Below are 27,648 nucleotides of genomic sequence, written 5' to 3' on the forward strand. Positions count from 1 at the left end.
ACTAACCAAATCATTTATTAGGAAAATCATAATTGAACCCAATTTAGTAAAAAAAAGGTCGGCATGTTTTAAATCGCTACACCCTGGCCTGTATGTATATATAGGTAATCTGATACACCTCACACAGGTACAGGCGTCCATACAGTTGTCACTCTACCTCACTTCAGCAAATGGCCTGCAGGTGGCGCTGTTTCCAGTGCGCCGAGCGTAGTCGACCGTAAGAAACGTAGCGACTGTGTGTGTGTACGTCAGTGCCGTGGATCAGCATGGCGGGATGTAGTTGTTGGGAGTGTTTGGTGGGAAAACAACACTTCTTCCATCGCCTGCAGCTTTAACTAACGACAACGGTACGGAATGGTTGTCAGATAGGCGCTGCTTCATTCGACGATGGAGAGCCGCGGCGGGGATGACATTCCCGGAACGAGACGCAGTGCGAAGCGGCACGTATCGGAGTTTACGGCGAGCCAAGATGGCGAGCAATCTGGACACGAAAGACTAGCATCTGAGCAAGCTGGACCAGGGAGGCTGAGCGGTGGAGGGGCGAAAATGAGACACAATCCCAGGCCGGTGCCTTTCCAGATCCCGAGGAAAAACAAAGAGCAGAGAGGTGCGGCTTCACCGGTGTATTGCAGCCTCAGTGCCTGCTAGCTAAACTGGCTTGTTGTTGTTATGTGTTGTTTCCCATCCTGGCGGGATTCAAATGATGCTAGCTGTGCCTGTGGAGATGCCTGACCCGGTTGGGTTGACCCAGTTCTAACCTGTCCAGGGTCGCTAGACAGCTTCTGGTCTTCCATGTGTGTGTGTGTGTGTGTGTGTCTTAAAACGAAGTCTTTGATTCACCTGCGAGGCAGGTATCTGGCGTAGTTAACCCAGACCCAGGCTGGAGGACAGGACCACTTGGAGGATCCTCTTGTGAAACATTGGCTTTTGAGTTGCGATGATGTCTTGGTGTAACTTCCTGTGACTATTTTGTGAAGCGTTACCAGGTCCAGTTCACTACTCGCTAACTATCTTTCCATTGACACACTTTGAAGACAGACAACAGTCTTTGTTTGGCCACACCTTCTATTAAACCTACCACCTTCCAATAATGTTGCAGTTGTTGTTGTTGATTAGACATAAAACTAGCTAGTGCCTTTTCATAGCATTCTTTGTTGGCAAAACCAAGTATGCATAGGGAATAAGGTTCCCTACTCTCTAGGAAGGGGACAGTCCCCAGTGTATACAGTCCAGCTGTCATGCAGACATTATGTTTCCCCAGTAAGTGTCGCCTCACAGGCCAGACTCAGACTTTCACTTTCACTATTTTGTAAAGTTGGACTGTGGTGTATATTAACCACAACTGTCACACAGTTCAGGCTTTGGTGGCAAAGTGCAGCACTGTGTGAAGGTGGTGTCACTGAGACCACACAGACATTGTTATGTAACTGCATGTCTGTGATCGTGTGGTCAGTTGTCACAGCGATAGCAATGCGTGTGAAATTTTCCCGGCATATATAGATACAGATCTTTAGTGGATTATGCAGATTATTTATTTCACTTTCGATTCATTTTTGCCTCTCTTTTTTTTTGTGTGTAAATGACCAAAAATGTGTGATTGTTTCAATTTTACTCAAACAACCTACTAGACGATTCCTGAGGGACAGCCTACTAGATACTCATGCTGGTTGTCAGTGACTCGGCTAAGGAACTGCTGTGTGTCTTTAACTCATTTAGTGCTGACAGTGAATAAAGTCGCCCAGATGGTCAGCGTTCTCGAGTACCAAGGGTGACTTTATTCACCAAAAATGCATGAATTATGATGCTTCATTTTGTAGCCAATCAAAGTATTGTTGCTAGGTAAATACCACATAAAACACTTTAAGGTGGTGCGTAAAGCACTCTAGGTTGTGAGTGTTACTGAATTCTTTGGCAGTTAGTGAGTTAACTGTTAATTATTATGGATACAGACACTGAAACTGACTGACACAGTTCACCTGTCACCCTGACCAACACAGCTCACCTGTCCCCCTGTCCCCCTGACCAACACAGCTCACCTGTCCCCCTGTCCCCCTGACCAACACAGCTCACCTGTCCCCCTGTCCCCCTGACCAACACAGCTCACCTGTCCCTCTCTCCACAGCGTTGTTCCAGTACGTGTCCTCAGAGTCCAGAGAGTTTGAGGACATCCTGACCATCCTGTCTTCCAACTACCGGGATGCGGCCTCTGATGGGACCTTCGTCTACACCAGACCACGGCTGGTCCACAGCGAGCTTCTGGAGAAAGACGTAAGAGACCTCCGTCTCTCTCTGACTGGATATGCTGCTACACTCAACACTTGTGAATTGATTTTGCTTCTTTTTTTCCCCCTGTATCGGTTAGGGATGTGGATGGTTATTGTATCGGTTAGGGATGTGGATGGTTATTGTATCGGTTAGGGATGTGGATGGTTATTGTATCGGTTAGGGATGTGGATGGTTATTGTGTCGGTTAGGGATGTGGATGGTTATTGTTGACAATCAGGTATTGACATTTGATTGACAGTTTGTAGAGAAAAGGAAGGAGCTGAAACAGGATGGGAGGACCGAGAAGGAGCTGGAGGAGGCTCACTGTTTCCTGCTTTGTGACGCCACCAAAGTGAGTGGACAGTTTATGACTGGAGTATGCGTGAAATACGGTCAAGTACTGTTAAATAGTGTTAAATACGGTCAAATATTGGTTGTGTGTATGAGCGCATGTGAGCGTGTATGTGTGTGTTGAACTCACCCCTGTATTCACCCTGTGTGTTTGCAGCTGCTGTGGACCTGTGAGAAGGGGCTGTTAGTGGGGCACAGCTGGATCACGGCCCTGGGAAACCCCAACAAAGGTGAGGCACTCCAGGGCCGCATCACATGACCCTGACAGGTGTATCTTAGATTCAGTGTGTGTGCGTGTGTGTGCGTGCGTGCGTGCGTGTGTGTGTGTGTGTGCGAAGCACACTAGACTACTAGTCCCTAGCCTACTAGCCATGGAGCCTAATGACTCTCCTGAGGTGATAATGGTTCCCTCGCTGAAGGCCCAGGGAAGACAAAGGCCCATATGCTCACCTCACAGCAGGTGGTCACACCTGGCCTGCTAAGGTGTTTTAACGACTGCTACGCCATCTGCTGCTGATACATGGCCAATATAGCCAATGTCACCCAGCAAATACTGTAAAAGCTCATGTTGGTTAGCGTCTGAAAAAGACCACTGGTCTGTCTATATGTAACGGTTTGAAGTACCGGTAATTGTGCTGTACAGAAGCATGACAGCAGCGTGGTTAGTTGTTGTAATGTCTTAGACGGACGTCCACAACAGTTATAAGGAGTTGCTGTCATTTAAACAACCCTTTGAACGTTTGACATGTCATGTAATGCTTCCGACTTGTTTTCCAGGTGTCTACTTGTCTAAATACTCAGATTTACTACAGATCAACCCTTTTAACCCAGGAGTCACGGGCGAGATTGTGATATTTAAAGTTATTAAGGTAAACAAAGCGTCCGTCCATAATTTCATCATCGATAAAACACAGTGACGCGACACATCATTGATAAACGTTTTGTCTGGTGTCTGAAATGTGCTTACAGTGTGAAGCGGATCTCGAAATGAACACATTCAAACTGTGTGTGTGTGTGTGTGTCTGTGTGCCTGTTTGCCTGTGTGTGTCTGTCTGTGTGTGCCTGTGCGTCCCCTCCCCCCCACAGGGTAGAGTTAAAAGCATATACGAGAACATGTCCAAGAACCTTCTAGACCCCACGCCCAAGTTCGACAGCCATTTCTCCAAGAACGCCAGCAAAGTGACGTCTCTCACCTCCTTCAGGTCCTACGAGCTCACGCAGGTAAACAACGTTGTTATTGTGGAGTGGAAGGTTTACGTTTCACAACACTGCATGGTCTGTTGCAAGCTTTCTTGTCTATTTGTTACCGCACACACAGTACTGTAGGAATTTGAATCACCTGAAATGTGAGTTTAGTGTGGAGTGAGGGTGTGTTCAAGTGTGAGTTTAGTGTGGAGTGAGGGTGTGTTCAAGTGTGAGTTTAGTGTGGAGTGAGGGTGTGTTCAGGTGTGAGTTTAGTGTGGAGTGAGGGTGTGTTCAGGTGTGAGTTTAGTGTGGAGTGAGGGTGTGTTCAGGTGTGAGTTTAGTGTGGAGTGAGGGTGTGTTCAAGTGAAATATCTTTAGGGCATTTCTGCTTTATTGGGATAGAGACAGTATTGATTGACAGGAGGGATGGGTGAGAGAGAGGAGGGATGACATGCAAGACGAAGGTCGAGGGTCGGAACCGAACCAGGAACCTTGCGATGATGTGGTCTGATGATGTGGTCTGTGTGCTACGCCACTAAGCGCCCCCAAGCATCCTTCTCTTGATGCTCATCACCTACCAGAACAGTCACGCTGTCCTCTTGTCTTCTCTCTGTCCTCGTCCCTGCAGCAATACTTCTACGAGTATTCCTTTGACGAGCTCAGAGCCAGGCCGAGGCACGCGTGTCCCTACGCCGTGGTCTCCTTCCAGTTCAAAAGCAAAGACGCCCCTCTCCAGACCAAGCCCCTGGCTCCCATAAGGTAACAGAGGTGGCACCAAGCCCCTGGCTCCCATAAGGTAACAGAGGTGGCACCAAGCTCCTGTCTGTGTTTCCAGAAACAATGGCTTATGTATTGATGTACCAGTAGGAGGCTGATGGGGGAAAAAAAAGCAGGTTCAATAATGGAATTGACCAGCATTATTAACTTAACCGTCAATCAAGTGGGAGGGAAGGCTAATCTTCTGAGCCTATTCCAATGTCATTCCAATGTCATTCCATCCACAAACTGTTTTTCTCTTCTTGCAGGTCGAACAGCCAAACGTCTGAGGGGAGTAAAGGTAATGGCTGTCCCATGTTGTTGACCTGTGTGTCACTGTGCTCACTGCTCTCTGTAGGAAGATTACGTAATGGTTGTGTCTATTTTATTTAGCCAGATAAGTCATTTAGAACAAATTTAGTTTAGTTTTTTTTTTTTTTGATAAGGGCCTCTTTCAGTGTCATCAACCGTGTGTGTGTGTGTGTGTGTGAGACAGGCAGGAGCAGCTACACGGTGTGGAGTGGGGACTTGGTGAACGGGGGCAGAGTCCACTACCAAGTCTGCCTCCAGTCCTTCTCACCACCCTTCCTGCCCTTCAAACTGTGAGTTCCTCCTTCCCTCCCTCTGTCCCTCCTTAAGAATGCTACTCTGATTGATATGATAACTAAGTCCCTCCCTCCTTGAGAATGGTATTCTGAAAGGATTGACATGATCATTTGAGATGGCTCTGGTCTCTCTTGTAAAAGGTAGATTTTAATATATAATGGCGTTTACCTGTAGAAATGAATTCAAAATTAATGAATACATAACAGAAGTCGCACTCAATTGTGTTAATGAGGGAGTCACTGTATTTACAGTAAAGACCTATTAGCTACCCTACTGGATCCCATACCCAGTAAAAACAAGACACGTAGAGAGGAGACGAGGGAAGGAGGTAGGGCTAGGGTTAGGGCTAGGGTTAGGGCTAGGGTTAGGGCTAGGGTTAGGGTTAGGGCTAGGGTTAGGGCTAGGGTTAGGGCTAGGGTTAGGGTCCTAATGGTGTTAAATAATGAATGGACCTTGATCGTTTGTTGACCTTCCATGTTTGTCAGGCCGGAGAAGCTGGAGCTCGGATGGACGATGGCCCTGGACGAGGTGGTTCAGGAGATGCCCCCCGCTCTGTTCTCCTGGAACCTCTACGCCAGCAGCCATGAAGGTGAGGTCATACTGACCCGCTGGAGAGGGTCTCACCATATATAGGCATGGTGTTAAATCAGTATAAGCTGGTAGCCATGAAGGTGAGGTAATTTCTCACCACATAGGGTCTCACCGTGACCATAGACAGTTGAATCAGTGTCCAGGAAGGGCTTCACAGGCGGCCGTGAAGGTGAGGTCAGACAGCGTACATGTACATCTAGCCCCAGCCCCAGACCTGTGTGTGCTGTACTTAGCTTGTATGACTGTTGTCGAAAATATGGCCCTCCCCCGACCTGCAATGCCACCTGGGTGGATCTCGGTGCGGTCCAGAGGTGGGACACGACACAGGAAAGGTAGCGGCAGGCGGATCTGGCGGATGGGATGACACACATGTTGAAAGGTGTTTCGCCGTTTGCATGTTTTAATGATTGATGTTGAAATATAATAGAGATAATATAATTGGAGATAATATAATTGAAATGGAGAGAGAGAGAAAAAGGAACCTGACAAAGCTGGAAGCAGAGGATATGGTAGATGGAAAGTGCATGTTTAGATGGAGAGTACATGTACATCCTCCTAAGATACTTTCCAGAATAAGGGGAAGGTGTGCCCAAATATGGTGTGAGGAAGGAGAAAGAAGTCTGATAGGTTGAAGGGGTTCCAGGAGGAGTCCAGGCCGGGGGAAAGGTATACAGTGGAATGACAAGAGCATCTCAGTGGGCCTTCCATAAGACCCCAAAGAGGACGTGCCCCCGTACCCAAGGACCAGGAGGTCTAGCCCAGTCGGGGTTCTCTCCGGGGAGAATTCGGACAAGGAATCCCCCGGCCTGGAGGCTGCTGGCATCGGAGTAGGTTCCCTTTTAGCTACCTTGAGACTTAGCCCTCGCTCTATCAGCACTTGCCATCGCCCAGAGCTGTTAGTAGTTGGGACTTTGGCAAGAGGCTTGCTGGAGGTTGAGCAACCGCTTCACTTGGAAGGGGAAGTGAGTCGTCAAAGTCCCTCGACTGCGGGCACGGTGCTGCTCTGGAGTCATGGAGCTGGGCTGATAGAGGAACCGAGAGTATTCGACGGTCGCGAATGTCGATGCTGGATGGGGCCTCTTTAAATTTATATTAAGTCAGTTAGAGTAGGGATAGGGGTAAGGTTTTATTTCTTTTAATATTATATTATTGATTGAATTTTTATTTTTATTTTAATTGCCATGTTGCCAACACTTTAAGCTTAAATAAAGTACAACCCTGCATAAAGAAAAATAAATATTGTAGTTCTTATTAGAAGGTTAGTTAGTAACGAAACTGTCACCTAAAGTTGAATTATCCTCTTTGTTAATTGTAAAAAGTTAGATTTCACTGCACATACCACAACACAGGATCTAAATGGTTAGTCTAGCCTCCTTTTTCAATATCTCCTTCGGATAAATTGTCCTTATCGATAAATTAAATTCCTGCGACCAGACCAATTGGCACTCATATTAGAATAGAGCTGTTGTTAACTATGTTCCATTGTAGGTCACTTAGGGATAATATCTGTAAGAGGAAGCAAGGGAGACTATAGGAAGTAGACAGTTAACAGCAGGGTGAATCTATTCGCCACGAGCCTAAACAAATCTTTAGAAACCTACTAGGGCCGTCTGCTGTAAGACTGTCTGTGATTTCCAGTCCGTTGATGTATTCAGTGTTCTTGCCTTCCAGTGTTGAAGAATGGGATGTACTGCAGTCTGCTGGAGGTCGTGGAGAAGGCAAAGTCTGGGGACAACCTTGCAGCGCTGCTGGACAGTCTTGAAACACACAAAGTGGTAGGTAGCTGTCTGTGGTGGGTAGCTGTCTGTGGTGGGTAGCTGTCTGTGGTGGGTAGCTGTCTGTGGTGGGTAGCTGTCTGTGGTGGGTAGCTGTCTGTGGTGGGTAGCTGTCTGTGGTAGGTAACTGTCAGACATCTGTGCCTGTCTCTCCTAAACTGGGTAATCCCAGACTAATCTAACCCTGTTCCCTCCACTGGGCAGGTTCTCGTCAACCCCCTGACTGACAGAGGCTTCCTCTTCCTGCTGTCCTCAGTCCAGATGGCCACCCCTATCGGTGCGTCAAATCCTGCTCTGGCGCATGTTTGTCATGCCACTCTAACTGTTTTCCTGGTGGAGGTAACGAACTGCGTTTTGTACTTTCCAGAAAGAGGAGATGGGTGGAAGAGATGCCTGCAAGCCCTGTTTGTCTTTCCAGAGTCCAGGGATGTGACCAAATACAGTAAGTATTTCAGCTGTCCACAAGGATATCTCTGTGATTACAGTACGTGATGTAGCAAATAGCAGGGTTTGGGTAAGTTCCTAAACGCTGGGAATGAACCAACGTTTTTTGTACGGGAAATGGGAAATAATAATGAGATTGACCTCAACCCCTCGTATGTAGCTGTCAGTAGAGGTTGGCGGAGGCAGACATCGGAGGACGCCTCATTGTAATTCATGGAATGGAATAAGGAATGGAATCTAACCCCATTTCATGCATTACAATGATCCCGTCCTCTGATTTCTACCTCCACCAGCTTGTAACCCCCTCCTGGCAGCTGTGTAATCTGAAAGCTATTTTCTGTACCGTTGAATGCAAGTCACTTTAAGACTAATATAAACAAAATATTGTCTAAATAAAAGTATTCAGATCTCTTCATTGTAGTCTTCAAAGTCTCTCTCTCTCTCTCGTGTGAAGCATCCAGATGCCTGGCCTCCCAGGATCCTTTGCCCTCCGAGTCACGGGACTCAGTCATGCCCCGCCTGGACTGCTTCGTCCCCGCCCTGCACCACGCCCTGGTCAAGGTGCGCTGCAACCCGCCCGCCGACCTCTCTGCCGGGGTCGAACGCCAAGCCCTCGACTACCTCAGCGGCCTAACCGACAACAAGGTCCGCCCCTACCCCATGACCGAGTACGACGCCAAGCTGGACGACCGGGGGCGGCTCTTCCCAGCGCCCAAACACCACAAGCTCAACATGGAGGGCTACGTACGGTCATACCTCTACAGCCCCACCCTCTACACGGTCCCCGTGGCCAAGGCCAAGGAGTTGATGGAGGCCTACTGCGGCCTGCCGGACTCCACCAGCCCCGTCTCGGACTGGGAGAGCACGGAGAAGCCCGCCCCAGAGGTGCTAAAGCCCAACGGAGGTTCGCAGCCTCCCGAGGTTCCTCTCCGCCCCGCGTCGGACCCCCAGAGGGTCCAGGAGCTGATCAACCTGGTGCTGACATGTAAGCGAAATGCTGAGGGGGACGTCAGGAGAGAAGGAGGGCGGGGGAAGGAGGGAGGAGGAGGTGGAGGTCTGGACGCTCGAGGCTTGAAGAGGAAGATGGAGCAGGAAACGGCGGAGAAGACGTTGAAGTATCTGAAGAAGGCTTCTCAGGAGAGGGGGGAGTTCAGACCAGGTGAGGGGAGGTTTTACTTCGTCGGGGGGGGGGGGTTCAGACCAGGTGAGGAGAGGTTTTACTGGGTTGGGGGGAGTTCAGACCAGGTGAGGAGAGGTTTTACTGTGTCTGGGGGGGAGTTCAGACCAGGTGAGGAGAGGTTTTATCTTTTTATATATTTTTTTAATCTATTAGATCTTTTATTTTAAGCACTTTGATATAATGAAAATATGACATTCATAAATTCTTCTGTGTTTATGGATGTTTTGATGGCTCTTTTAACAATGTTTATAATATGTTTGAAAAGTTTTAGACCTTAGACTGTTGATCCTAGCTTATGTTTTCTCTCTCTCTCTCCCTCCCTCCCCTCCCTCCCACTAGCTGAAGAAGGCCAGAGCCCGTCCTCCCTGTCTGCCGTCATGCACAGTGTGGGCCTGAAGGACGTGGACCTGCGGAGGGACGGCTCGGAGGCCGCGGTCAAGCTGGTCAAGATGCTGGCCAGCCTGAAGAACACTGCCAGGGGCTCTGGGGAGGACAGGCCCGGAGGAAGGGACGTAGAGGAGAAGACGGAAGCGTGGCTGTTCGAAAGGATGGTCAAGCTGGGCCTGCCCACCAACTGTGACATCGACCTCCGGAAACGGCCGTCCGAAGAGGAGAAGAGGGTGCAGGACAAGCGTGACTACCTGGAGGTAGTTTCTTTGAACTTTTTATTATTTGTTTTTTTTTCTGTTTGTTTTCCTTGTCATTTGGAGATACTGGGCGCGTGTGTGTGTGTGTGTGTGTGTGTGCATGCGTGGCATGTGTGTGTGTAACATGTTCCCTGTGTCTCTGTGTGCAGGAGCAGACTGCAGGCAGCATGAGCAGCCTGGAGGGCTTCAGCCCCAGCTCTCACAGCGAGCTGCCCAGAGGGAGCGTCTCTCTGGGCGACGAGGAGGACGGGGAGATCCCCTGGGTCCTCATCCCCATCTCAGGTAGTGGAGACATCATAGCTAGTTAAACCAATACTGCTCATGATGTCTTTCGTTTACCTCAGATACGTCAACTGAAGAAGGCAGGAGCAGAATTAAAGTTCTAAAGTCTGTTGTAAGCCATGGAAGCGGATTACAAATGTCAATGGTTACCCTAAAATGGACGACAAAAAACCTTTGAACTTTGCTTTCATCTGCTATTACCTTCTCCGTCTTTTAAATTTCCATTCCAAAGTCATTTAGCAGACGCTTTTATCCAAAGCGTCTTACAATAAGTACATTTGTCTAAGGAAGTGAATCAGCAAGTGTCGGTCATCGTCAGTAAAACCTTTGATAAGAACAACTGCCATCGGCAGTCACAGTGCTGGAGAAAGGATGAAAACAAGTTGGGATATTTTATTTTAAAACATTTTTTCTTTCCTTCTCTGTCAGGTCTGAAGTCCGGGAAGTATCACCAACGAGAGAAGGACAACCCTCACGACCCGCGCTTCGTACAGGTCCCCATGGCAACCAGCTACCCTAGCCACCCTGAGCGAAGCCCCACCCCCCCCTCCGAGCGACCGCGTGACACGTTTCTCCAGGAAGAGCAGCATTTAACCCCTGAACCCCCAGGTGGCATCGCCACGAGGACTGAAGAGAGCGTTACGTCAGGTACTGGTGAACCCTAAGCCTAACCCTGCCAGGTGGTGAACCCTAAGCCTAACCCTAACCCTGCCAGGTGGTGAACCCTAAGCCTAACCCTGCCAGGTGGTGAACCCTAACCCTGCCAGGTGGTGAACCCTAAGCCTAACCCTAACCCTGCCAGGTGGTGAACCCTAAGCCTAACCCTGCCAGGTGGAGAACCCTAAGCCAAACCCTAACCCTGCCAGGTGGTGAACCCTAACCCTAACCCTAGGCGGTGGTGAACCCTAACTCTAACCGTGGTCGGGGACATGTTCTTGTGTTTGACTGTTCTTCTATCATGAATCAGGGTTTCCCAGCAGTTTAAAACAGCGTGGAGCTGGATTGCATCATCAAAACCTGACTTGTGTTGATTCATATCAAAATGCGCCCAAAAAATGTCATTTTTTAACGATGCGGTTCTCGATAAAAGATAGCGCCGCCAAGTTCACAGCCTGGCGCAGCGCCACTCTTACAGTCTTTGGGGAGAACGCTGTGAATGGATGGATGAATGGATGGATGCATGAATGAATGAATGGATGAATGAATGGATAGCGATCATTTCAAGGTTTATTTTTCACTCTCAGGTCTGATAATATCTCCTCCTTGTCTTACAGCTCCAGTAGAAGAGATTCACTTCCAGCGAGAGGAAGAGGGGGGTTGGGAAGACCTCAACCTCCCTCCGACCCCTGTGGCCCCCGACTCCCCCAGTATCCCAGAAAGCAACAGCAGCTACCCTTCACCTGAACCAGCCGAGGACAGCCCCATGGAAGCACAGGAGGAAGAGGAAGTAGCAGAAGTAGAGAAAGAAATAGAGAAATATGTAGAAGCTGAGGAATTAGAAGTAGTAGATGAATTGGAGGAAGAGGATGGAGAAAAGGGAGAGGAGGAGGAGGAGAAAGATAAAGCTAAAGAGACAGAGGAGCCACCAGAGGAGTTGCCTGAGTGTCTTCCCCCTCCCTCCTCCTCCCCCAGCCCTGCCCCCCAGCCCCCTCCCTCCAGCCCCAGCCCCAGCCCTGCCCCGCAACCCCCTCCCAGAGGCGTAGACCGTATTGTGGAGGACCAGCTGAGTGACTTCTCCTCAGAGATGCTGGATCTCCTCAGGGGGGAGAGTGTCCACTACAGCCCCCCTCCCAGAGCCCGGCCCCCGCCCCAGACACTAGTCCACCCCTCTCTCCTGCCCTTCTCCGAGTACATCGCCTTCTACAACTCCTCCATCCCCCTCCAGAGCTACGTCAGGAGTCTGAGGGAGAGCCTCAACATGGTGCTAGACGCCCAGGAGGACCAGTGGAACAGCTCCTCGGCCACCTCCGCCCCTCCACGCAGCACAACGCTTAACCCGGCCCCTCCACGCAACACAGCGCTTAACTCCTCCTCTCCACACCACACATCACTCACCTCCGCCCCGCCACACGCCACACTAACCGCGTCTTCGTCAAACGGCCATGCTTTTGTAACCAACACTATGCACTCTTGTACCACTACCGAGGCCGGAGAACACCCTCTCCTTTCTCACGACCCTCTGTCTGTCTACGCCTACTCTCCTCCCTCCATCCCCTTCCCTGATTCCTCCACCCCACACAGCCCACCGTCCGAGTCCCTGCTAGCCTCTTCCTCCCTGGGCACGGCTCCCTACCCTGCCCCCCCCTCGGCCCAGCTCGGTCTACCTCAGCCCAGCCCCGCCTCAGGGCCGCAGGGCGCTGCGGGCAGCCGCTTCTCCATCTCTCTGAGTGACCCTTCCTCAGCTGTATCTGAGCCCGTATCGGAGCCCATACCGGGTTTTTCCCCAGGCCCGGGCCTCTCCCGGGCCTCGACCCCGGACCCAGCGGCCTCAGCCGTGACCCCTGACCCTGCCCTGACCCCTGACCCTGCCCCGGCGGCCCCTGGCCCGGACATGAGCAGCCTGATCAGCCAGCTGAAGCCAGAGATGTTCAGCAGCCTGGTGGAGATCATCAAGGACGTGCAGAAGAACTCTGTCCAGTTCTACATCCACACCACAGAGGAGGAGAACGGCATCTTCAACCAGATCAGGGTACAGCGTCAGAGTGGTACACACACACACACACACACACACACACACTCTGACTCTCTCTCTATCTCTCTCTCTCTGCCTCTGTCTGTCTGTCTGTGTGTGTGTGTCTTTCTCTCTCTCTCTCTCTCTCTCTCTGCCTCTCTGTCAACATGTTGTTATGGCTCATTGTCACTGTGTGAAGTGATTTCTAACCAGATGTTTCCCCGTTCACCAGGAGTACCTCCAGAGGCTGGGGAACGTGGAGTGCAGCCCTCTGACTTTCCTGGAGAGGGAGAGCAACATGGACAAGCTGCTGATCATCATCCAGAACAAGGACATCGCTGCCCAGATCCACAAGGTGGGTGCAACCATGGACACATTGTGATCAAGTGGTGAAAACACACATCCTTTAGTGGGCTGCAGGGCAGGGTCAGGTCAGTACAGAATGAATGGAGGCCCGCTAAATTGTTCCACCACCTTTATTAAACAAGCTTTGATCCGACGAGGATCTTCGTCAGGTCATTTCCTTCTATACTGACATTTAAACCACACCTGAACGCGCAACTGGTAAGTCCAGAGCATGTCTTCCTTCCTTCCTTTCTAAGTTCCTTCCTTCCTTCCTTCCTTCCTTTCTTCATTCATTTAGCAGACGCCTTTATCCAAATCAACAAATACATTTGTTTAAGTAAGTGAATCATCTATCCATCAGTCATCATAAGATAAAGTAATCAATGCTCGCACCAGGGGCCATAGGCAGTCACAATGCTAGAAGAAGGTGTTTTTATTTTCAATTTTTTATCAACAGGAGAGAAACTTGTATAGGGGGGGTAGGTCCTTCCTTCATTCCTACTCTGTAATATATAGAATAATGTGTGTGTGTGTGTAGATCCCAGCCCTGGTGTCGTTGAAGAGGCTCCCGTCGGTGGTGTTTGCGGGGGTGGACAGCGTGGACGACATGAAGAACCAGACGTACAACGAGCTGTTCGTCTCTGGCGGCGTCATCGTGTCTGACGAGTTCCTGCTCAACCCCGACTTCATCACCCACGGTGACCAACTCACCAACTGCCAAAGGGTTCCGGAACACTCGCCACCTAAGAGCGCCAAGTGTTCGATGTGGTGTTTTACCTAGCAACGATACCGTGATTGGCTACAAAATGAGGCATCAGAATTGATGTGTTTTCAGTGAATAAAGTCACCCTTGGCACTGAAGGAGTTAACATGCATCAGCGGAGGTAGAAATCGGAGGACGGGACTCATTGTAAAGCATTGAACGGAATGAGGAATGGTATCAAACACACACTCACTCCGTTCCATGCATTACAATGAGCCCGTCCTCCGATTTCTACCTCCACTGATGGATTCAGAGTTGATAATCAAATTACTTCCTTCTTGGTTGAATTGATTTAGTCTCTCGCTTTTGACTTGAAGTGGCACTTGTGGCGTTGATATGATAATAATGTTGTTGTTGTTGTTGTTGTTGTTGTAGAGCGTCTGCGGGCGTTGCTGATGTTCCTGGACCAGCTGAACTCGGCGGAGAGTGTGTGGAGGTGGAAGGTGCACTTCAAGACCCAGAAGAAACTGAAACAACAGGCCAGGTGGGTCGGTGCTACTGGACGACAGGTTGTCTCCAAGCTGCTGGACGAACTTACAGTTACATTCAAGTCATTTAGCATTTTACCCAAAGAGACTTATAATAAGTACAGTTGTCTCAGTAAGTTAATCAACTCTACATCAGTCATCGTCAGTAAAACCTCAGATCAGAACAAGTGCAACACCAATAAATACACACTAGCAACACAATGAGGGGAGGACAGCCAGGCTCCGACCTGCCAGACAGAAACCTCCCTCAGAAGGACCTGCTCACGTCGAAGGGAGGTTTCTCAACGGGGTGATGAACGTGTGGGTTATGTGCAACGACTTATCGTAACAATGTACCGCCGTCCTGCGAATGATTGACAGGTTCAAGAGGGAGGCGATGAGCATCCTGAACGTGCTGACGGCGTTCCAGAAGAGGCAGGTGGTGGAGTTCCTGCCCTACCACGAGTGTGACATGGCGTGCAGACAGGCCCCGGACCTGGACTGCCTGGTCCGGCTGCAGGGCCAGCACATCCAACACCGGCACACCATCCTCCTCACCGGTACGACACACACACTGCGTAACATGGTTAGGTGTTTTTGGTCTTGTGTGTGTGTGTGTGTGTGTGTGTGTCTTTTGTGTGTGTGTCTTTTGTGTGTGTGTGTCTTGTATTTAATTAATATTTAATTGATGGATTGGTTGATTGATTGACAGAATGTCGGTTCGAGATGTTCTCCAACTACTCCAGCAGTGGGATCGTGATCGCCAAGATTGATGACATCATGCACAACTTCAACGGCCTGGTCGGTTTCCATGACATCCGGGACAAGCAGCCGTTCACAGACAACCCTGTCACCGTGAAATGTGAGTCGTCATGGTGACACATAAACAGACGGTGAGACTAGTTATAGACGGTAAAGGAATCAGGAAGGAATGTCGGGGTTCTGCCCAAAGAATGGATGAGTGTCTTGGTTGGCGCCACCATGTAAACATTTCAAGACAAATTAAACTATATATTTAGTAACGATAGAGTAACTGTCTTTGATTGCCAATGACATTGTTGTTAAAAACGAAAGCAAAAGTGTTATGTTGTTTTTTCGCATTTTTGACATGAATAAGGTTTTGTTGGTGCAATCAAGCGCCACCTTGTTCAAAAATCCTGGGGAGAACCCTGAATGTTTTTTTGTGCAATAAAATTGATGATTTTATCAACCAATCAATCAAATAAGCTTATAGCCACAGTGTTGTGCTTGGTTGTGTTCTTCAGAGGTGACGATGTTCTCTGTGGTTCTTCCACAGTGACGGCAGGCAGGCAGGTGCAGGAGGAGGGACCCCTGGAGTCGGTGGAACATTCCCCTGTCACAGAGCAGTCCATGCCCCAGACGGAGGAGTTCTGCCCCCCCCTGGACCAGCTGGTCCCTGACTCCTCTCTCTCCTCCTCCCTGTCCTCCTCTGACGGGGGGGGCGTGGCCGGGGCGGGGGCACCCCTGGAGCCCAACTTCGAGGCTCTGAGGATGGCCATCTCCCAGTTCAAGGCTGATAAAATGGCCCGCTCCAAGCTGGAGCCCGAGGGGGGCGGGGGCTCCCCGAGGGCCTTCGCCGTCAACCCCCACCAGACCTTTTTCTGCCCCCCCTCGGTGGCCGAGTCCCCTGGGGGTGTGGGGTCCCTGTCCTCCAGCCTCCTCTCCAACCAGCCACCTAGTATCAGCCAACAGGACGACGACCACGACTTGACCCCCAAGCAGCAGGTGATCCTCTCCTCCCTGGCCTCCATCCACTCTCAGCGGAGTCTGGGTGGTGGTGGTACTGGTGCTGCTACTTCTAGTGACAGCGACATGTCCTTATGCAGCTCTCTGGACGGCCTCAGCACTATCCTCAGCCCCTGCCGCCCTGATGCTAGCTCTGCTGCTAGCTCAGCCAGTGCCGTCGGCGACAACAGGGGTACCGTGGAGGTCCAGAGGGGACCGGCCACACCCAGCAACACTAACGACCGAGACAGCGCTCTCCTGAGCCCGGAGAGGAACACTACCACCTCCACTCCCGTGGGGGGCGCTGTCCAGGCAACGGTTAACACTGGCGATGAAGGAAACGGGCCTCCCACCAGCGAGAGTGGCCTCCCCCTCGCCATCCCTGTTCCCACGGCAGCAGTGGGTATGACTAGCACTATGGCAGCTATGGGGAGGTCGTCCCAGACGATGATGCAGCGTACCGGCTTGTTGCCCAGCCCCAGCCTCAACAACAACCTCTACCAGTTCCACAGCCCCCTGGTGAACGGAGTGGGGGGGGGCCCCAGGCCAGTCCTGCTCCTCCCCAACAGCATGCCCCTGCCCCTGGCCTGGCACGGAGCGGGGCAGGCGGGGGTGACCTGCGTCTGGGGGATACAGCCACAGGGGAGGGGGCTGATGGGGAACTGGAATCCCAACCAAGCCACACAAGGACAGAGGTTTCGACCTCACAGAGGCGGGTATAAAGGCTGGTAGCAGCGGATGTGTATAGTTTATCCTAAAGCGCTTTATAAAGACACTGACGATAACTTTTCATTTTTCTGGATGATGGAACATCAAGTTGAGGCCAGTGCTGGCATGTCTGCAGACGGACGCTCCAAGCATGTCAGAATCTTGTAAAAAGGCAAAAAAAAAAAACTAAAAAAAACTCTTGTATTTTCTAATACGTTTGTTGTTATTTCCTCAGTGTTGTTCATCAGGATATCCTGGTATCCTTGTTTTTGTAAGTCCACAGACTGCAGGAAGCAGGCCGCGTGGTGTTGGAAGCACCATGTTTTAACTTAAAACGTTTTGTATTTTTTTTACACTTCGTTGTCATATTGTTTGTATTAAAACATGCCTGTGAAAACGACGACTGTCCCTGACTTGTCATTCTGACGTTTGAAACACGACTGCCGTCCCGCTGGCACTGAATGGGCATTCAAGATGTTTAAATAAAATGGTACAAAAAGAATGAGAAAGGGTTATTTAAAAAAAAAAATACTTTAATTCACATTTACACACCACAAGTTTCAGATTGTTATCAGAATTGATAATCATGGTCAGGTCCCCTTTTGAGTCTTGGGAAATACACACAAAGCTTCCTACAACCACCAAACTACCCTGCTGATCTTCACATCAAAACACCACACACACCATCACTAGTCGTAGCCACTCAAACACAGGTCCGTACCTTCTACAGCGTCTATACAATACTCATCATAGGTAAAGTGCAAACATTTGTGTTTTATTGAGTTTTAAATACTTCCATGAATGTTAAACGGTAAGATAAATCATAATGTTAAAGTGCTGCTTGGTTCCATTTCAGACATGTGCCCCTGGAGAGGTCTGCTAGGTCACATGGTGTATGCAGGTCACATGGTCTGTGCAAGTCACATGGTGTATGCTAGGTCACATGGTCTGTTAGGTCACATGTGTTGGAGGGGAGGGGAGTGGGTTCCTTCATAGACCTTCAGCAGAGGGTTGAGTCCACTCTCCAGTTCTCTCTGCTTCTGCAGCAAGCCCTGAAACCAGACAGACGTGAAACACAATGTTAATATACTCTGCTGTGAGCCACAAGGCTGTCCTGATATGAGACCCACCTGACCCACCTGCTGGACCACCCCTAGACCCACCTGTCTGTCTGAGCTGGACCACCCCCGGACTCACCTGTCAGGATGGGACCACCCCTGGACTCACCTGTCTGAGCTCCGACAGGCCCTTGAGGATGGGACCACCCCTGGACTCACCTGTCTGAGCTCCGACAGGCCCTTGAGGATGGGACCGACCCTGGACTCACCTGTCTGAGCTCCGACAGGCCCTTGAGGATGGCCTGCTGCCTCTCTCTATTCTTCAGCAGCTCCGGGTGCAGCAGAGGGTCTCTCTGGTGGGGGGGGCTTCCCGCTCTGCTCTGGGTCACCTCTGAGACAAGCAAAAAAAACATTCAGACAGACAGAGACACAGACACAGACACAGACACAGACACAGACACAGACACAGACACACACACAGACACACACACACACACACACACACACACACACACAGACACACACACACACACACAGACACACACACACACAGACACACACAGACACACACAGACACACACACACACACACACACACACACACACACACACACACACACCTCTGGGTCACCTCTGAGACAAGCAGAACAGAACAGAACCAGACTGGTTGAAAACATCAAGGCAAGTAAATCATCATCAACTCTGAAAAGCTTTCTGATGACCATTAAACCTTTAAAACTAAGCTTTGTAACTCCAAAAACTCTCAACCGCTCAACCAACCAACTCTCTACCCACTCCACTCCACTCCACTGTGTGTGTGTGTGTTAACTGACCTGTGTGTGTGTGTTGGTGGGGCTGTGTGGGGGGTCTGGAGATGGGGGCCAGGGGGTCCAGGTGGTACACCTCGTCCGTCCTCAGGTAGGGGACAAAGTCAGACATGGGAGGAGGGCTGTCTGCTTCCTGGTGGGGTCCCTGTCCTTGTGTGTTGGGGGCGAGGTCGCGGGGGGGCTGGAGAGACTGGGTCTGTAGTCTGTGTTTGACGGCAGGAACCGGGGGGGATCGGACTCTGTAGGGACAAGGCTCTTCATTACTACCAGACATCCTGAACCTCCATCCAGACAGAGAGAGCCAGGAGACTCCAGGTGAACGGATCTGAAGCTGCAGGATGTCTCTGTCTGCTCACCTCTCTGCAGGGACCGCCGTGGAGTTGGTCATCCCTTTAAAGGGGTTTTCTCCCTGGGGGACAAAAAAATGTTTCAGTCATTTAAGTCATGAGTTACTCCACAGACACAATCAGAGCTTATGAACTCAGGGATTTGTTAGTCAGGGAGAGATACGTAGATAGATAGATAGATAGATAGATAGATAGATAGATAGATAGATAGATAGATAGATACATAGATATAGATATAATTGACAGATATCCCCCTACCTTTCTGACGGGGCTGTGTCTGTTCCTGGCCTGGGCGTGGGGCTGGGTGGGGTGTGGTGGTGGTGGGGAGGAGGAGAGGGGGGGGTCCGGCTGGGGGGTCTTAGACAGGGTGTTCCTCTCCACCAGGGTCATCAGCTCCATCTGCCTGCGGAGGCGGCTCTCCTGCCGGCTGTGCTGCAGGCCCAGGGGGTACCGCTCAGAGGCCGGGACGAACGGCTTACTGGGCCTCTTAGTGTTCCAGTCCGGCCTGCGGCCCCCCCTCTGTCTCTGCCCCCCCCTGTATGTCCGTGCGTAGGCCTCATAGGGGTCCCCTCCTTCCCCCGCTGCTCCTCCTCCTCCTCCGTCGTTCAGACACACGTTCTCCTTCCCCGTGCCCGGGCAGCGCTCCTGGTCCTGCCTGGCGCCCCGCCTCGCCCGTCTGGCGTGGGGCGGAGGTCCGTACTCCACAGGGACGTCGGGGGTCTGAACGCCACGGCCTTGGCCCCCCAGAGCCTCCCCTGGGAATGCTGGGATGGCTAAGACCACTTCTGACCACAGATGAAACCAGGGGGTGAATCAGTGGTTTAGTCATCATTTAATAAACTATGATTATTGAATACACTCTGTATTCATTCAATATAATAAATGTATTCAGCATATGAATGTGGAGGTGAATGTACAGGTAAAGGTGAATGGACAGCAGTCCCATGTTTCGTCTGAGCTGGGTGAATTGGCCTTTAGTTATTGTGACCTGAATACCTGGAATAACCTTCAGAACGTACTCAAACTAGATTCTCTAGATTCACACATGCAATCCTCAGTCATTTTAACGTAATGTTTAACGGCTAGGAAGGCTGATGTTACCGGTCTGCATGGCGGTGTCCTTCCTGGGAGACATGGCGCTGAAGGCCTCTTCTCCCTCCGCCCCCGTCTGGCACGGCCGGCTGCTCAGGGAGTCCCTCACACTGAACACTGGGGACAACAAACACACACAAACACACAGTAGCAGTCAAAGTGTGGACACACCTTCTCATTCAATGGTTTTTCTTTATTTAAAAAGAAATTATTTTCTACGTTGTAGATTAATATTGAAGACATCAAAACTACGAAGGAACACGTATGGAATTATGTAGTAAACAAAAAAAGTGTTAAACAAACCAGAATATGTTTTATATTTTAGATTCTTCAAAGTAGCCACCTTTTGCTTTGATGACAGCTTTGCACACTCTTGGCAAGTTTGTGTCCAAACATTTGACTGGTACTGTGCATGCATTCATGCATTCATTCATTCATTCATTCATTCATTCATCAAATGGAGAGATGTGGGCTAGTCCCTCAGACAACTCAACACTGCTATGAAACCACATGGTTTCGCCCACTGTCTCCTGGCCAACGAACGTCTCTACTATGGAGTCACTGGAGTGTGTCACAGCAGTTGTTAGTCGGTAGGGTGTAGTGGTGAAGAGCCAGGTGAAGAGCTGGGGTCTCCCTCCAGAGGAAGGAGCAGTTAGGGTGTCTCCCCTGGTGAAGAGCCAGGTGAAGAGCTGGGGTCTCCCTCCAGAAAAGGAACAGTTAGGGTGTCTCCCCTGGTGAAGAGCCAGGTGAAGAGCTGGGGTCTCCCTCCAGAGAAGGAACAGTTAGGGTGTCTCCCCTGGTGAAGAGCTGGGGTCTCCCTCCAGAGAAGGAACAGTTAGGGTGTCTCACCTTGTGAAGAGCCGGGGTCTCCCTGCAGAGCGTGGAGCAGCTTGGAGACGTCGTGGCCCTTCCTGGCCAGCTCTCTGATCCTCTGCTGGTGCTTGTCCTTCAGCGCCTCCTCCTGGGCCCGCTGGACGCTCTGGTACAGAACCTCCGTCTTGCGGCTCTGCAGCTCCTGCAGGGTTCAACTTTATTCATTTAGTTTTAAAGCGACAGCAGGTTTTCCTTTTCTGATTGATTTCAATGAACAGATAATAACAAACGATGAAGGTCATGACAGAGGCCAGATGCAGGACAATGTGCCGGGGAATGTGTTCTCATCTGACCAGCGGACCTCCTTGTGTGTGTGTGTGTGTGTGTGTGTGTGTATCTGACCAGCGGACCTCCTTGTGTGTGTGTGTGTGTGTGTGTGACCAGCGGACCTCCTTGTGCCTCTGCCTCTGCGTGTCCAGCTGATGCTGCTGCTCCATAAGCTGTCTCTCCAGCTCCACCCTCCTCTCCTCCCGGACCTCCAGGGCCCGCCGGGCCGCGGCCTCCACCTCACGCTGCCTCCTCCTCTCCTCCACCTGGGCCTCGATGGCACGCTGCGGGCAGGACACAGCAGGACACACACCCTGTCAACACTCACACACACCCTGTCAACACTCACACACACCCTGTCAACACTCACACACACCCCTGTCAACACTCACACACACCCTGTCAACACTCACACACACTGGAAGCCAAGAGTTGAGTTGATAGTGTGTGTGTGTGTGTGTGTGTGTGTGTGTGTGTGTGTGTGTGTGTGTGTGTGTGTGTGTGTGCGTGCGTGCGTGCGTGCGTGCGTGCGTGCGTGTTGACGTTAAAGTCCTACCTGATGCTCCTGCTGTTTCAGACGTTTCCTCTCCCTCTCCTCGATCTGCGTGGGGTCCAGAAGGGCCGTCATGGTACGAAGGTGGCTGAAGATGGAAGACAGGCCCACTTATAGAACATGTCCACATGGAAGGAGAGATAGATACATAACCTACCCATCTAACTGGATGGAAGGAAGGATGGAAAGATGGATGGATGATATGAAGGAAGGAAGGAAGAATGGATGGATGGACAGACAGACAGATAGACAGACAGGCAGACAGACACTCGACCTTGACTTCTGGGTGAAGACTGTGGTGGTGTCGACACTGGCCCGTCCCAGGCTGTCACCCCCGTAGGTGCTCAGGCAGTCCCAGGCCACGGACAGGGCGCCCGAGGGGGTCCTCTGGTGGCCCAGGGAGCTCAGGGCCTCTGACGCCCCCCTCTCCATGGCCAGGGCGCCCGAGGGGGTCCTCTGGTGGCCCAGGGAGCTCAGGGGCTCTGACCCCCCCCTCTGCACGGCCAGGGGGACCTGGGGGGGAAGCCTCTTCTGGATGGAGTCAAAATGCTGGGCCCAGTGCTCATGGTCCTCCCCCTGGGACAGAGGGGGTGGAGAGGAGAGGAGGGAGAGGGGTCAAGGAGAGGGATAAAGATAAGGGGGAGGAATGAGGAAGAATGAGAGAGTGTGTCTGTACCTGGCTGTTCTGCTATGTCTGTACTTGGCTATTCTGCTGGGTCTGTACCTGGCTATTCTGTTGTGTCTGTACCTGGCTGTTCTGTTGTGTCTGTACCTGGCTGTTCTGCTGTGTCTGTACCTGGCTGTTCTATGTCTGTACCTGGCTGTTCTGTGTCTGTACCTGGATGTTCTGCTGTGTCTGTACCTGGCTGTTCTGTGTCTGTACCTGGCTGTTCTGCTGTTTCTCATGCCTGCGTCTCAGCTTGTCGTCCTCCCTCTGCTGGTCCAGCTCCTGCAGCCAGAGCCTCTGCTGCTCCCTCTTCTGGGCGCTGAAGGCGTGTTCCACAGGGGTGGCCTCCTGGCCGTCACACACACACACACACACACACACACACACACACACACACACACACACACACACACACACACACACACACACACACACACACACACACACACACACACACACACACACACACACACACACACACACACACACACACACACACACACACACACACACACACACACACACACACACACACACACACACACACACACACACACACACACACACACACACACACAAATCTCTGATCTTAGAAATATATGTTACTGTTCTATTGCTACACAGAATACATATGCAGATGAAACCGTCTATACTTGTGTATTATATTTTTATATTTAAGTCATTTATCCAAAGCGACTTACAACAAGCACATTTGTACATCAAGTAAGTGAATCAACTATACAACAGTCACGGTGAGTAAAACCTTCCATGAGAACTAGTGCCATAAATGTGGCTGTTGTTGTGTGATGTGGTGAGGAAGACTGTGGTACCCCGGGGATGAAGGCAGAGCGGATGGCTGCGGGCAGGTCCCGTTGGCTGCTGCAGCGCTGCGTCTCTGTGTCCGTCAGGGCCGAGGCCGTCCTCCTCCGGCTCTCCTCCTGCACCCTCACAAAGCCCAGACACGCATCAACAACACACCCTGGGCAACAAACCCTAACCCAGACTCCAGAAGAGGAAAACAACTTGATAACAGCAAATAGTGTTGTGGACCTGTGCTGTATATCAGGGGAGGCTGGTGGAGGCTAGGGGAGGTAGAAATCGGAGGACGGGCTCATTGTGATGCATGGGAGGGGGAAAGGAATGGCAAGGAAAATTCACATGTGTTTGATGCCGTTCCTCATTCCGTTCCATGCATCACAATGAGCCCGTCCTCCGATTTCTACCTCCCCTAGCCTCCACCAGCCTCCACCAGCCTCCCCTGCTGTACACGTTGCCTACCCCAGCCAACGGTTTAGACAAGGTCCCGGCGAAGGGTCTACCCATCAGGCCTCGCTCCTGCATCGCCTCTGGAATCAACTTCTGCTGTTTCTTGAGATCCATCTGTTCATCTAGAGGACGAAACCACAACAACTAGAGCTTGAGCTGCTGATGAACGTAAGCTGCACAGCAACACGATAGCGAACCTTGACTAATTCCCCCCGCCCCCCCTCCCGCCCCCACCCCCCATCTGTCATCACCTCAGCCCACTCCTGTGTTAGTCACCTATAGAGCTTTACAGGGAGTCTGTTCCCCTCTCATCAATATTGAATGTATGAACTGTATTGTTGATAAAAGCTTTCAGTGAGAGTGAAATTAGACACTCCTGGGCCGTGTTTAAACTTCAAAGCTTTAAATGCTTTAAAAACATGTCCCTCGAGGCGCTTCGTGGCGTCGTACACTAATGCGCATAACTGCACGGTTCCTGGATCGATTCCGACACTCGACACGTCTTGCATGTCATCCCTCCTCTCTCTCTCCCATCCTTCCTGTCATTCTCTACTGTCTCTATCCCAATAAAGCAGAAATGCCCTAACAAACATATAAACATATAAAACAACCCCACTAAAACATATCCCTCCTTCCCCGCTCCTTTCAAGTGATCCCTTATTTAATATGACTGGATGGGTGAAAGCAGGTGGTCCACAGCACAGCTACCACCTGTCCAGTCACATCAGATCAGTGAATGCTTGAAGGAAGGCAGAGAAGAAGGCTTGAAGCAGAGCCGTTGTTTTAGTACCTAGCTCTCTCCTCCACTGTGCCTTCTTAGCCTCCAGCACCTCCTTGTCTCTCTCCCTCTCTCCCAGCGCACTGAACAGACCGGGCGGGAGGCCACTCATCCACCTCCTAACCAATGACAAGAGACAGAAACAAGAGATAATCATGATTATATGTTCACATTCACAGGTGTTTGTCAAGACAGAAGTACATGTTGGAGAGACAGAGTCTTACTTTTCTTCCAGCCCGTTGTCTTGTGAGTGTCCATTCCTGCCACTTGGGTTACTTGTCAAGAGAAGTCCCTCTCCGCTCCCTCCTCCCCCTGTCCCATTGGCCAGAAGGCCTTCATTAGAGCCCTCGGCATTCCCTGAGGGACATTCACAAAACATTATGTATTACAAGAAGTATGGTGGAACCACATTTGAAATGATCTGGGCGGGGTGTCCTGAAAGCTTAGCATTCCTTTCGGGACATTCAGAAAATGTTTTGTTACATGTATAACAAGAAATACGGTAGGTCCACATTTAAATGAGCTGGGTTTCCTGAAAGCTTTGTAGGCAACGGATGATCATTTACTACAAAGATCAAGGGGAACTCTTCCCAGGTACTTTAACTGAGTCAGTGGCAATAGAATTAGGTGCTCTCTATACAGACCACACCATGTGTGCTTAGAGATCATGTCAATGTCTGCATAGAAGAGTAGCTTTCTCCACTAGCTTTCTCCATTGATTACTGAGAAAAGCGCTATACAAAATAAATGCATTGCTGTTATTATTATTATTATCATCTCCTGTCTCACCTGTTTGCGCCTGGCTGTGTAGCTCCTGCTCCTGTAAGGTAGTGGTTGAGGCTTTGTTGATGGTGCTGAGGATCTGTTGGAGCTGGTCATTCGTCAGGCATACCAAGCTCTCCTTCCCAGCCTCCTTAGTGGCTTTAGAATCTCTATCAGGGATCGTCTGCCTTTGTCTGGCTAACGCTTTAGCGGATCTCCCTCTAGGCCCAGGTTTGGTGTTGTTGTCTGTGTTGTCCTTTGCTTTTGTCGGATTATACGCAGCCACGGGCATGTCCTTCTTCACTGCCACGGCGCCGGGCACCGGAGCTGCCTTTCTCCTGGGGTCTTTCCGCCGTGCCTGGACCCTGGGAAGCTCCTCGGGTACTAATGGCTCTTGGGGTAACTGCTTTGGGTTGAGAACATTGTGTGGTCTGTTCCTGGAGAGTATCTGACATTCGGACAAGAACAATTAATATTGATTATTCAGCCACATGGTGCCAGCGTGGATCAGTAGTCCATAATTGTAAATGGATGACATGAAAAACCATGGCAACACAACGATGTTTGTTAGTGCGAAATAAGTGCCAGGCAGAGCGTTCATAGGTACCTTATTGGGATTCTTCGTTTCAACACCTGCAACAACAACAACAACACATACATCCACGTCAACAAGCTGATTCGGGGACAGGGGCCTAGTTTATACAGGTATCCACTGAAACACTGACTGTAAAACGAGGTGCCTACCATGTTTGGATAAAGTCAGCCTGGGCTTTCCATTTTCAAGTTCGAACATCAGACCATCTCTGTTGAACATAGCGAAATGCCCACAAGTCAGAGTTATAGTTAGCGCATCTATCTAGTAGTCTAGCTAAATCCCCATGCCCTCTCCGGCTTGCACAATGACTGGATCCAGCCGCTGAGCTAGCTGGCTAGGTTCATTAACTGCCTTTACACACATCATGAGCAACTGTGACAGACTCACCCCAGATTCATTTTCGCGGACAGCGGTCATTGAGTTACCATTGCAAGTGACATAGCTAAATCATGGATAGAAAAGTGATTATTTGTCTGTTTAGCGAGAAACAACACAAAGTGTCAAACACTCGGCTAGTAGATCACTGCAGCTTTGACAGCACTTCCTGCATGTTTATTGTGTACGTTGGTTGCTGACAACGACCAATAAGAATGTCATCGATTGGCTAATCCTATATGAATATGTGCTAATCAGCGAATCACAGAGCTCCGTTTCACAGCGGTGGCGGAGCGATGCCGCCGTGTCATTCTCCACTTCTCCACTAGATGGCGACAGCGCTCCGTTTAAACTCTGGACCCGCGTCAATACGAAACTTGTGAGTTTCTATTTATCATTTGGGAAACAAAGTGACCACGAATTCTGTTGAATTCGTTACATCATGTACGTTCCAATTTAAGAAAGTGACATTGCAACAGAAAACACTTTTCGTGAGGGAATTCTTGGGACTGTCACAGTGTGACACACTGACCGCACGGCTACTCGTACAGTGGCGTTTACTGCGAGCGAACGCTGTGTTTAGTGGGACAGGGATGATGATGATGATGATGATGGTGGTGATGATGGTCGATTTCGTGGGCTGCCATTATGATTTCCGCTCGTACTAGTCGCAGGGTAGCGAGCGACCGCAGATGACACACACACACACACACACACACACGAGTTATGATGTCAAGTAACGGTTCCGTTTGTTAGCGAGGATCAGCGGCTCCGTCACTGGTGGTTCAGAGCAGAGCAGAAGAGGAGGGAGAGGAAGCGAGGCGCTGAAACAGCCGAGAGCTAAATATAGTAGTAGGCAAGGACGACAGCTAACGGCAGAGGGAGAGGAGCAGGACGGCTAGCCAGCGTGTGTGGCTGTTAGCGGACTGTCGTGAAGGACCGTCATGTTCTAGCAGCTATTGGACAAGTAGCGGATTGCTAACATTTGCTAGCATAGCTCGCAAACCCACCCGATGTTAGCTAGCACAGCTAGCTAGATTAGCAACGTTAGCTCGTCGCCCAGCACCGGTCCAGAGTCTCAACATGCAATCACAAGAACACATTATTAGCTAACGTTAGCTCGCTAGCTGACCCCGCCAACGGTCTGCCCTGCGTGTCCTCCGCTCGTCCTGCCTTCATCTGTCACACTGACGATTCGCCAAAACAGGTAGATATGATAACTTACTGGCTTCCCTACTAACCTGTCACTCGACTCATGTACGGGTTCGTTGTGTTTGTCAACACGACACGGATAAAACAAGCATGAGTGGAGAAAGTGACAACTATTGCTTTGGACGTACTTGTCCGTAGCTGGCTATGTGGCACGGGTTAGCCCCCGGACCAGGACCAGGACCAGGACCAGGACCA

General features: G+C 50.5%; 2 protein-coding genes across 6 annotated transcripts; one reads left to right on the forward strand and one right to left on the reverse strand.

Moving 5' to 3' along the window:
* Nucleotides 1–275: 275 nt before the first annotated feature.
* Nucleotides 276–17,182, forward strand: tasora (transcription activation suppressor a). Of its 3 annotated transcripts, none has more exons than XM_083667824.1 (24): nt 276–607; nt 2,123–2,268; nt 2,525–2,617; nt 2,774–2,846; nt 3,394–3,485; nt 3,703–3,837; nt 4,430–4,560; nt 4,827–4,858; nt 5,054–5,159; nt 5,649–5,752; nt 7,426–7,529; nt 7,734–7,806; nt 7,897–7,971; nt 8,428–9,132; nt 9,493–9,800; nt 9,950–10,082; nt 10,512–10,730; nt 11,357–12,771; nt 12,986–13,108; nt 13,637–13,796; nt 14,237–14,345; nt 14,710–14,888; nt 15,041–15,190; nt 15,626–17,182. In XM_083667824.1, exons 1-24 carry the CDS (start codon nt 388–390, stop codon nt 16,804–16,806), a joined length of 6,066 nt encoding a protein of 2,021 aa, XP_083523950.1. In that variant the 5' UTR covers nt 276–387; the 3' UTR covers nt 16,807–17,182. The 3 variants fall into 3 exon arrangements, with proteins under 3 accessions (XP_083523950.1, XP_083523952.1, XP_083523951.1); XM_083667826.1 differs by having other exon boundaries at nt 15,041–15,221; nt 15,626–15,755; XM_083667825.1 differs by lacking the exons at nt 276–607; nt 2,123–2,268; nt 3,394–3,485 and having other exon boundaries at nt 2,552–2,617.
* A 120-nt stretch (nt 17,183–17,302) lies between these two features.
* ccdc66 (coiled-coil domain containing 66) lies at nt 17,303–26,405 on the reverse strand (the record flags this gene model as incomplete). 3 transcript variants are annotated; one of them, XM_083667584.1, is made up of 19 exons in its annotated part: nt 17,303–17,834; nt 18,110–18,231; nt 18,673–18,905; nt 19,023–19,075; nt 19,272–19,795; nt 20,115–20,222; nt 20,955–21,120; nt 21,368–21,529; nt 21,802–21,886; nt 22,073–22,374; nt 22,682–22,813; nt 23,296–23,403; nt 23,744–23,853; nt 24,522–24,628; nt 24,734–24,866; nt 25,299–25,719; nt 25,879–25,904; nt 26,016–26,074; nt 26,254–26,405. In XM_083667584.1, the coding sequence occupies 19 exons, from the start codon at nt 26,262–26,264 to the stop codon at nt 17,739–17,741; spliced, it is 2,958 nt and encodes a 985-aa protein (XP_083523710.1). In that variant the 3' UTR covers nt 17,303–17,738. The 3 variants fall into 3 exon arrangements, with proteins under 3 accessions (XP_083523710.1, XP_083523708.1, XP_083523709.1); XM_083667582.1 differs by having other exon boundaries at nt 19,272–19,798; XM_083667583.1 differs by lacking the exon at nt 26,254–26,405 and having other exon boundaries at nt 19,272–19,798; nt 26,016–26,085.
* Between the last annotated feature and the right edge of the window lie 1,243 nt (nt 26,406–27,648).

This window comes from Argentina silus (genome assembly GCF_951799395.1).
Source record: "Argentina silus genome assembly, chromosome: 4".
In the NCBI taxonomy this organism is placed as follows: Eukaryota; Metazoa; Chordata; class Actinopteri; order Argentiniformes; family Argentinidae; genus Argentina; species Argentina silus.

Coding starts and splice junctions, on each gene's coding strand:
- tasora (XM_083667824.1), top strand. CDS start 388: ATGGAGAGCCGCGGCGGGGATGACATTCCCGGAACGAGACGCAGTGCG. Junction 3,486..3,702: donor TGATATTTAAAGTTATTAAG/GTAAACAAAGCG, acceptor TCCCCCCCACAG/GGTAGAGTTAAAAGCATATA. Junction 5,753..7,425: donor CTACGCCAGCAGCCATGAAG/GTGAGGTCATAC, acceptor CTTGCCTTCCAG/TGTTGAAGAATGGGATGTAC.